This window comes from Carlito syrichta, unplaced genomic scaffold, assembly GCF_000164805.1.
Source record: "Carlito syrichta isolate Samal-C Ts95f unplaced genomic scaffold, Tarsius_syrichta-2.0.1 Scaffold305659, whole genome shotgun sequence".
Lineage (NCBI taxonomy): Eukaryota > Metazoa > Chordata > Mammalia > Primates > Tarsiidae > Carlito > Carlito syrichta.
The window spans coordinates 67,645-78,736 of NW_007249755.1; the positions used below are offsets into that span (position 1 = coordinate 67,645).

The window sequence follows — 11,092 nt, forward strand, 5'->3', positions numbered from 1 at the left end:
TTTTTTTTTTTTTTTTAAGTTGGAGTCTCACTCTGCTGCCCAGGCTGAAGTGCAGTAGCATGCTCACGGCCATTGCAGCCTCGACCTACTGGGCTTACGTGATCCTTCCATTCCAGCCTTCCAAGTAGCTGGAACTATAGGCACATGCTACCACACCTGGCTAGTTTTTTTTTTTTTTTAATTTACTGTAGAGATGAGGTTTTACCAAGTTGCTCAGGCTTGTCTCGAACCCATGAGTTCAAGCAATCCTCTCAACTCGGCCTCCCAAAATGCTGGGATTACAGGCATGAGCCACTGTGCCAGGCCATTCTAAGTATTTTCTAATTCCTTGTATGGTACCTTCTTTGATCCATGAGTTATTTAGAAGTGTGTTAAAGTTTCCAAACAGGCCGGGTGCAGTGGTTCACACCTATAATCCCAGCACTTTGGGAGGCTGAGGTGAGAGGATTATCTGAGCCCATGGGTTTGAGACCAGCCTAGGCAACTCGGTGAGACCTCATCTCTACAATAAATCAATTAGCCAGGCATGGTGGTATGCACCTACAGTTCCAGCTACTTGGAAGGCTGAGGCAGAAGGAACACCTGAGCCCAGCAGGTCGACGTTGCAGTAGCCGTGAGTGTGCCACTGCACTCCAGCCTGGGCAACAGAGGGAGATTCTGACTCAAAAAAAAAAAGGAAAGAAAACTTAATTAAATCTATAACAAAGACAGTGAACTAGTAGTCAACTCAGAAGATTGGTACTAGAAGTGAGGAACAGAAAAACCAAAGGAATTACATTCTTTGTTCAGCATTAAGTAGTCTTGGTAAGTTTTTTTTTTTGTCCCCAAACCAACCAACCAACCAGAAACAGATCATAAAGCTATAAGCAGTCCAAACTGAAACTAAGAAAAGAAAGCTACAACATGTTTTTTGGTAGAAATGATTTGATATACAAATTTATTTATTTGATCACATTTAAAAAGACAAAGCAGAATCACATTAATTTTCTTCATAATGTTGCTGTAAACATACTGAATTTCGGAGTTCTTAATTTGCTTTGGAAACTTCTGAAGAGCTGACCATGAGCAGCCTGGTGGGCCATCTCCTTCCCCTCCAAGCTCTCTGGCCCTTTGGGGAAGAGTGTTGGTGACAACTGATGCTAAGTAAATAGCATGTGGTTGAGTTTGCCAAATCCTTTCCACTTCCTCTCATAAGCAACAGGGTGACTTGGCTTATTCTTGATCTAAAGTCACGGAGTAAGCAAGAAGGTTATCACACACAGAGACGAGAGGGAAGGCTCTATTATAGGCAATGCCCCAATATAAGAATGGATGAACTCAGTGTTTAAGTGTTCAGTCCCTGCTTTTGCTGACTTAGAGATATACTAGCAATGGATCTCAGATGTTTGGCCTACTAAGAAGTCAGTGCTGTACTCAGTTCCTTTGATTAAAATGTGTTGGAAAAGCCATCTCCAGGTGGGGAAAAGAATTAGTTTATTATAGTGATTGTACCATAAGAGGAAAATTGAAGCAGCCAAAAGCAGGTAGTGTCCCTTTCTTCTTGAACTCAAACGATCACTTCACTTCTGTCAGTTTTATAGTCCAAGCAAACTCTTCTGGGACAGCGGAGGGTGGCAACTGGGGCAGAGAGACGAGGAGCCCTTTATCAGGACCTGGAGACCACTTCAGATCTTCTTGGATTCCCAGCAGTGTTACCTGCAGAAAGCAAAGGGAATGGAAAAAGCCAGTAACGCATGAATGAGTACAGAGTAGCCTGCACATGGTGGAAACATACATGCTAGGCTAGGACAGGAAAGGTCATCTAAAGAGGGTATAAATAGACCGGGCTCAGTGGCTCAGCCTATAATCCTAGCATTTTGGGAGGCCGAGGCCAGTAGATTGTCTGAGCCCGTGGGTTCAAGACCAGCCTGAGCAATTTGGTGAGACCCCATCTCCACAATAAAACAAAAATTAGCCAGGCGTAGTAGTACATGCCTGTAATTCTGGCTACTTGGAAGGCAGAGGTGGAAGGATCGCCGGAGCCCAGCAGATCAACACTGGGGTGGCCATGAGTGTGCCACTGCACTCTAGCCTGGACGACAGAGATTTCAACTCAAAAAACAAAAACAAGAGGGTATAAATATGGGAGGCCTGTGGAGAAAGGAAGACTTAGAGAAAGCCTGTCACCTCTTTTAGAAAAAGTTACATATGAGCACTGACCTTTGTAGTCGAAGTAGTTATGGGAGACTCGAGGTTTAAAACTCCATTTTCTGGCCAGTGCAGAAAAATGGCATAAACAGCTGATCCTTTTGAGGTATACCTGGAAAAAAAGAAACATCATTGTCAAAGATACCTGGCTTGTTGCTCTGATATGTAACTTTATGCACTCCCCTTTCAATTATCTACCAAGTCCAAGACCTTGAGTCTGTCACTGCTATTCGGAAGCACTAACAACTCAATACCAGTTAAGGTCTGCAGGAAGGAAGTAGTCTATAAAACTCTTTCTGGTAGATATCTTCTATTTTCCTTCCCTAATGGGTACATATTCTTTAAAAATTAACTCTTATGTTAGTTATTTCAACTGACAACATTTACTTTATTATTTTAATATTTTTCCAACTCTAAATTCATGTGAACATAGCAGAGAATATAGCAAGGTCAAGATATGCAATGAAGACACATTTATTGCTCTGAGATTTCACATGTTTAGAGAAGAGGACGAAAAACACTGCTATAATCTGAATGTGTCCTCTAAATTTCATGTGTTGGAAACTTAATCCTCAAATTTATATGTTGATGGTACAGTACTTGGAGGTAGGGCCTTTGGGAGGTAATTAGGATTAGATAATATCATCACGGTGGGGCCACAAGATGGGACTGGTAGCTTTACAAGAAGGGGACGGGAGACCAAAGCAGACATGCACACTCTTGTCCTTTTGCCATGTGACGCCCCCTGCCGTGTCACGATGCAGCAGGAAGGCCCTCGCCAGATATCAATGCCACGTTCTTGGACTTTCCAGCCTCTGGATCTGTGAGCTACATAAACCTGTATCCTTTATAAATTACTCAGTCTGTTATAGCAACAGAAAATAAACTAAGGTAATCGCTAAACAGAAACTCATCCAAAACAAAAGGGTTACTGTGTTTCCCCTGATCCAAAGACATAAACTCTTTGGTAAAACACCAGCAGTTACCTTTTACTGAGTATTCAGTTTGTGACTGACACTCTGCTGAGTGCTTTACATACATTACCTCATCTAATCCTCACAATTTAAGCATCATTACCTCATTTTGCAGTTGAAAAAAATCTAATAACTAGATCCTTAAGTCCAAGGATGAATGGAAAGAATTTGGAATGGGGCCCTGCACACTGCAGGTGCAATACAAGCATTCAACATTACTATTTTTAGGAGGCAGGGTAACTATCTCAACAAAATTGACTGAAGCTCAGTAGCTCCTTTCCTTTTCACCAAGCCCACTGCTTCCCTCACTAGTCAGAGCTATTCTGGCAGCCTAAGACATAAGTCAACTGGGACGAAAGTTTTTTTTTTTAGTTGGAGTCTTACTCTGTTACCCAGGCTGGAGTGCAGTGGCACGCTCACGGCTATGACAGCCTTGATCTGTTGGGTTCAGGTACTCTTTCTGCCTCAGTCTTCCAAGTAGCTGGAAGTGCAGGCATGCACCACCACGCCTAGCTGATTTTTTTATTTATTGTAGAGATGAGGTCTTGCCATGTTGCCTGGGTTGGTCTCGAGCCTGTGGGCTCAGCCAATCCTCTCATCTCCATCTCCCAAAGTGCTAGGATTATAGACATGAGCCACTGTGCCCAGCTGGAGCACAAGTTTTGTAGGAAAATAAGTTTTGGGTTTCCTCAACACAACTTCCAGCCTGGCTTGTAACACTGTGGACCCAAGGAAATGCTGGTTCAGGATGGGTTACCATCCTGTTTCTGCATGCAATTGAAGACAAGACTTGGCCGAGCACAGTGGCTCACACCTGTAATCCCAGCACTCTGGGAGACAGACAGAAGGACTGCTTGAGCTCAGAAGTTTGAGACCAACCTGGGCAGCATAATAAGACCTCATCTAAAAAAAAAAAAAAAGTTGGCCGGGTGTGGTGACATGTGCCTGTAGTCACAGTTACTTGGGAGGCTGAGGTGGGACGATCACTTGAGCTTAAGAGTTTGAGGCTGCAGCGAACCATGATTGTGCCCCACTGCACTCCAGCCTGGGCAACAGAGTGAGACCCCAAATCAAAAAAAAAAAAAAAAAAAGAAGACAAGACTCACCATACAGATGTTGCATTCTTTTCCAGTTGCACCCGCCATGGTTTGGAGGCATAAATGGCCTCCCCATTGATGCTCAGCCACTTCCCAACTGCAAGAAGCCTTTCTTGGAAGATGGGAACGATCAGTCCATCTTTAGTTGGTCCAATGTTCAGAAGATAGTTGCCTCCCAAACTTACTGTCTGAACCAGTTCCTGGAGGCAGAGCAGAAACAATGCAAGTCTGGCTATGAATGCCAAGCATGGCATCATGCGTAGAACACACAGACAAGGAGAAGAATCTAGAATACATTCCATCTGCTTTGTGAATATCCCTTGCCATTAAAAAAATTCTATCTTTATTTTTTTTTTGACATTATAAAAGAGGTCAGGCTCATATGAGAAAACGGAAAAATCCTGCTAGCAGATGGAGAAAAATGTTCACTTGAATTCCAAGGAACGGTGATGGGGCCCTTCCTGGTGTGTGAGTGCCCCGTGAGACAGTGCTTCCCATGGTGCTGGATGCAGTGGGAAGGGTCAGGTCACAGGAACATGAGTTATGAGCAGGGAAGCGGAGAAAAGAAGTAATTGGCTATGACAGGATCACATGGAATGACACAGAGAATACGGGGATCAGAGGGAGAGATCTTGAGTGGCTGCTGTGGAGACTTTGGGAGTTGGAAGAGGTATGAAGAATTTCAGGACACTCTTACACAGTGGGCTATATAAATGTGTATGCTGCCCATTTGGGAAAACTGCTGTAAACAAATATATTCTTTAGGCCAGGTGTGGTGGCTCATGCCTGTAATCCCAGCACTTTGGGATGCTGAGGCAGGAGACTGCTTGAGGCTAGGTGCTTGAGATCAGCCTGGGCAACATAGAGAGACGCCATCTCTTCTAAAAAAATAAAAAATTGGCTGGGTATAGTGGCTCAAGCCTGCAATCCCAGCACTTTGGGAAGCTGAGTGAGAGGCTTGCCTGGGATTCAAGACCAGCCTGGGCAACTTGGCAAGACCTCATCTCTACAATAAAGCAAAAATCTAGCTGGGTGAATTGGTGCACGCCTGTAGTTCCAGCTACTTGGAAGGCTGTGGTAGAAGGATCACCTAAGCCCAGCAGGTCGAGGCTGCAGTGGCTGTGAATATGTCACTGCACTCCAGCCTGGGCAACAGAGTGATACTCCAACTCAAAAAATAATAATAGGCCAGGCTTGGTGGCCCAGCCCAGCACTTGGGGAGGCTGAGGCGAGTGAACTGCCTGAGCCCACAGGTTCAAGACCCACCCAGCCAACTTGGTGAGACCTCGTCTCTACAATAAATCAAAAAATCAGCTGGGCATGGGAGTGCATGCCTGTAATTCCGGTTACTCAGAAGGCTGAGGCGGAAGGATGGCTGGAGCTCAGCAGGTCGAGGCTGCAGTGGCCAGGAGTGGCCACTGCGCACTCCAGTCTGGGCAACAGAGTGAGACTCCAACTCAAAAAATGAATAAATAAATAAATAAATAAAAATTAAAAATAAATAAATAAATAAATTCAAAAATTTAGCCAGTTGTGGTGGAATGAGCCTGCAGTCTCAGCTACTCAAGAGGCTGAGGTGGGAGGACCACTTGAACCCAGGAATTCGAGGCTGCAGTGAGCTATGATCATACCACTGCAATCCAGTCTGGGCAACAGAGCAAGACCCTGTCTCTAAAAAATAAGTAAATAAATAAGAGAAAGAAGAAAAAGAAAAATCTAACTCAGAGGTGTTCTTACCGAAATGATTTCAGATTCTTCTGCAATGTTAGACATTGTCATGTCACGACGATAGCCCCAGGATAGCTTGTCAATGCTGGTGCACATCTCCCACTTGTGTTCTGGCAAGCTCTGTGGCTTGAATTTATCTTCACAGTTATAGTATCCTCCATGGTGACAGGAACAGTTCTTACCCCATCGGTCATTTACTACCACCTCATCCTAATGGGGGAAAAGTACTTGGTCATTGGGAGCAAAATCACTCGGCTTCTTTATGCAATGCAGTTTGATAAACGTAAGGGTCTATTTGGAAGCAATGAGAGATTAATATAGAACAGTGGTTCTCAACTGGAGGCAATTTTGCCCTAGAGAAAAGGTTTGGTAGTCTAGACATTTTTCATTGTCATAGTGGGGTGGTGCTGCCGCCATCTAGTCGGTGGACGCCAGGGATGCTGTTACACATCGTACAACGCACAGGGTAGTGCCACCACAACAAAGAAATATCCAGCCCCAAATGTCAATGGTGCTGGGGCTGAGAAACCCTGCGTAGGGACATATGATGCCAGAGCTGGGAGAACCTGTTTTAAAGATCATTTAGTAAGCCACTTATTCTACTGGAGGAAAAATGGACAGGTCATGCCCCAGGCAGTTTTGAAAGCTGCTACCAGAAATCAGGTATCTGAGCCCAGCCCAGGATGTTTACCCTACATAACCTCAACTTGATTGAGGCAAAGACAAGGCAACAATCAAATATGCTTTTTCTTTCTTCAAGGTTTAGCTGAACTATGAGAAATTATTATATGGATTATCTTAATGTAAATGTTAAATATAGCAATATATCTTATAACAGGGTGGCCAACACAAGATAATAAATAAAAACACTTTCAAAATGGCAAAAGAAGATTAAGTAAAAGCTTAAAATTCCTCCTGCTTGTCTGTTTTAGAGTAACTCATATCACTATGGAAATTTCTCCTGTGGAAGCTAGCTAAGTACCAAAGCGAAATAGAAAAACACTCATTATTTGTGGGTAGTTTGATTCAATGTTCAGTACTCAACGATTAATATCTAAGTATCACAGGGTCACAGACCTGAAAGGGACAACTCCATATCAACCTAAGCTCATCATGGGCTTTTAGGTTTACAGATGGCTCCACCACCTACTAGTCAGGGCTCTTAGGTAGGTCACTTTACCTGTTAAGTTTAGCTACCTTATCTGTAAAAGTAAACAAACAAAAATAAACAACCACCAAACAACCAAACCAAAAATACTAAAGGAAAATGTCACCCACCCACAGGGATTTGGGCAGGATAAAAACGACAGTGTCCCCTTTACTGCACTCCTCATTGTCAGACCTTCAGGTGACTTCAAGTATCCTACACTTTTGGTCAATGTCTGTGGGTTGTGGAAACCTTAGGACATACTTCTAGTGTCACACTGGTCACCCTATAGTAATGAATTTGTATGTCTGTCTTTCTCTTCAGAATGTAGTTCCCTGAGAGCAGAAGTTATCAGTTCTGTATCTCCAGGGCTTAGCTATGGCATGACACAGAGCTGGCTCACAACAAATCCTTGTAGGAACAAAGGAGAACCTACAATCCCTGTATGTCTGCAAAGCTATTGTGTAAATGGATAGAGACAGCCACATAAAAGGTCCTGGCTGCTGTGGAGAGGCCAAAAAGACTCAGGCTCCCTAGTTAGTTGTGTTAATTTTTTTGAGTCAGGGTCTCACTTGTCACCCAGGCTGGAGTGTGGTGGCATGATCATGGCTTACCACAGCCATGACCTCCTGAGCTCCGGTAATCCTCCCACCTCAGCCTCTCAAGGAACTGAGACTATAGGTGTATGCCACCACATCTGGCTTATTTTTAAACTTTTTGTAGAGACAAGGTCTTGCTATGTTGCCTACGCTGGTCTCAAACTCCTGGGTTCAAGTAATCCTCCTGCCATGGCTTCCCAAAGTGCTGGGATTACAGGCATGAGCCACCATGCCCAGCCCAGTTGTGCTTTTTACATGGCATTGAGATTAATATTTTCTTCCCTTTCTAACCCTGCATCTTTGTCTAATTGCCTAATTTTGTGTTCCTTTTTGTAATGCTCCTTAATCACAAAAACTGACTGTAGCCTCATACAGCAAATGACCTGGCTCTATGGGTATACACTCTGAACAGGAATGTAGAAACCACTTCAGAGAAAAAACGGGGGATAATAATCCCAATTCTTGGTTCAGCACCTACCCGTTTACTCAATAACCATTTTCTCGGCAACTACTATGAAGTGCATGCTGTGGTAGGTACCAGGTATCCAAGATAAATAAAACACAGCTCTTGCCCTCAACGATACATCAAAGACTAACAGACGAGGCAGATATGTGAGCAATTAAAATATGACATCACAGCAGAGTTTATTACCTATGGAGATGTGCATCTTAAGAGTCTCCACCCATTCAGCAAGTTCCTGAAGACCACTCTTCATCTGTCTCTATTCATCACCAGGATCTTTTTCCTTTTCTCTTTTACTTTTTTTTTTGAGTTGGAGTCTCACTCTGTCACCTAGGCTGTAGTCAGTGGCACCCTCACGGTCACCCCAGTGTTGACCTGCTGGGCTCTGGTGATCCTTTCACCTCAGTCTTCCAAGTAGCCGGAACTACAGGCATGTGCTACCACACCCGACTAATTTTTTATTTATTGTAGAGATGAGGTCTCGCCAAGTTGTCCAGGCTGGTCTCAAACCCGCAGGCTCAGGCAATCCTCTTGCCTTGGCCTCTCAAAGTGGTGGGATTACAGACTGAGCCACTGAGCCCAGCCTTCTTTAGACTTTTTTAAGTTGGAGCCTCACTCTGTCAGCCAGGCTGGAGTGCAGTGGCATAAGTACAGTTCATTGCAGCCTCAATCTCCAGGGGGTTGTGAGATCCTTCCGCCTCAGCCTCCAGAGTAGCTAGAACTACAGGTGCATACCACCATGTCTAGTTAATTTTTTTGATTCTTTGTAGACACAAGGTCTCCCTTATGCTGCCCAGGCTGGTCTCGAACTCCTGGGTTCAAGCAATCCTCTCACCTTGGTCTCCCAAAGTGCTAGGATTACAGATGTGAGCCACTGTGCCCGGCCTCTTTCCTTTTTTCTTTCTTCTCATTTTTGGGGTTTAGTAATAGCTACCCAATAAGATCCTTAGAGGTTTGTGAACTACCAGTTCAAACTGGTTTATATTTAAGATTTTTCTTTTAAATCCACAATAAACTAGAGCATGTAAAATTTTTAAAGTTTTCTATTGTAAAGATTAAGACTTATGCTACTTTGTAAGTGTACCAAAATACAAACTGCAAATTGGCAGCCATTATGCACTGGCTTATAGTGTTGATTTGGAGAGGGAATGGGGTAGGCAAGGTGCCCCCAGGAACGTGGATAGAAAGTGACTTGCCCCTTGAGAGTTAAACTATATAATTAGTGTACAGTAGGGCGAGATCACTGATACTTACCTTTTATTTCTATCATTTAATGTTTTGTACATCTTTTATGTTATATGTTTTATTTATATTTTATATCTTTTGGGTAGTTTTCTCATGTATAATGTTTGCCTAATACAGTTTATTTTATCTTCTCTATAGTGGTCTGTGAATTCCATATACTACTTCTATTCTATTACGTGAATTTAACACTATTTCAACCCATGTTGTCAAAATCAAGAATAGAAAGAGAAAAAGAAGCTTATACTCCATGGGGGACAGAGAAGGATTAAAGGGGAAACTTTGAGCATCCATTAAGTTTCCCAGTCCCCACCACCCTGGTATTGATATTACTGTTTATTACTGCTGCTGTTAGCACCCCAGATTTTAGCTCCATGTACTTTCTTTTATCATAACAGATAAATAAGTCATATAGTCACATACCTTGACAGGGCTATCATTATAGAGCCAAGCAAGAAAATCTGTGGAGTTCCAGTAAGTATCAGGACTTTCCCAGTCCCCATCAGACCAGATCAGATCAGGCTTATATCTGGAAGAAATGTGATGATGACAGAGTTTATATATGAATGCATTTGTAGTAAAGTCTCATGGGCTGACTTTTTTAAGAGATAGGGTCTTGGCCAGGCTCAGTGGCTCAGCCTATAATCCCAGCACTTTGGGAGGCTGAGGCGAGTGGATTGCCTGAGCCCATGGGTTTGAGACCAGCCTGGGCAACTTGGCAAGATCTTGTCTTGACAATAAAATAAAAAATCAACTGGGCATGATAGCACACACCTGTAGTTCTGGCTACTTGGAAGACTGAGGCAGAAGGATTGCCAGACTTCAGCAGGTCAACGCTGGGGTGGCCGTGAGTGTGCCACTGCACTCCAGCCTGGGTGACAGAGTGAGACTCCAACTCAAAAAAAAAAAAAAAAAATACAGACAGAGTGAGACTCCAACTCAAAAGAAAAAAAAGATACAGAGCCACAAAGGTAGCATTATTCCAAGTGTAATCAAAAAAAAAAGAGAGATGGGGTCTTCCTATGTTGCCCAGGTTAGAGTGCACAGTGGCTATGCACAGGTGCAATCATAGCACACACTGTAGTTTCAAACCCCTATATTCAAGTGAGCCTTCTGCTTCAGCCGCCTGAGCAGCTAGAACCACAAGCATGTACCACCGTGCTTGACTTGTGGACCAATTTTTGCAACAATATTTAAAAATTAATTTTCCTCCATTTTGAAATTGGGAACCATAAAAATTATCACAAGGCAGAGTATGTGGAAAACTAAAAAGACAACAAAAATACATCACTTTTAAAATATAACCATTATTTAAAAAAAAAAAAAACAAAACCACAGCATTTTGGTATGCTTCTTTTTTGAGTTGAAGTCTTACTCTGGCGCCAGGCTGGAGTGCAGTGGCATAGTTAATGGCAGCTTTGACCTCAGCATCCCAAGTAACTGGGACTAGAGTGAGTGCCACCACACCTGGTTAAATTTTGATTTTTTACAGAGACGTGGTCTCACTATGTTGCCCAGACTGGTCTCAAACTCCTGGGCTCAAGCAATCTGCTTGCCTCAGCCTCCCAATGTGCTGGGATTATAAGCGTTAACCAACACACCCGGTCCCATTCTTTTTCTCTTTGCGCTTTTTGAAAACAGAGTTATAGCCAGGC

General features: G+C 43.3%; 1 protein-coding gene across 2 annotated transcripts in view; it reads right to left on the reverse strand.

The window, feature by feature from the left end:
* Positions 1-906: 906 nt before the first annotated feature.
* Positions 907-11,092, reverse strand: part of FUCA1 (alpha-L-fucosidase 1) — an 18,140-nt gene continuing 7,954 nt past the window's right edge. For both annotated transcript variants that reach the window (XM_021714501.1, XM_008062151.1), the window contains exons 4-8: positions 9,861-9,966; positions 5,996-6,196; positions 4,268-4,458; positions 2,200-2,299; positions 907-1,695 (exon numbers count right to left, since the gene is read on the reverse strand). In XM_021714501.1, coding sequence (XP_021570176.1) covers positions 1,555-1,695; positions 2,200-2,299; positions 4,268-4,458; positions 5,996-6,196; positions 9,861-9,966 — 739 coding nt within the window. In that variant the 3' untranslated portion in view covers positions 907-1,554. The remainder of the gene's footprint in view (positions 1,696-2,199; positions 2,300-4,267; positions 4,459-5,995; positions 6,197-9,860; positions 9,967-11,092) is intronic.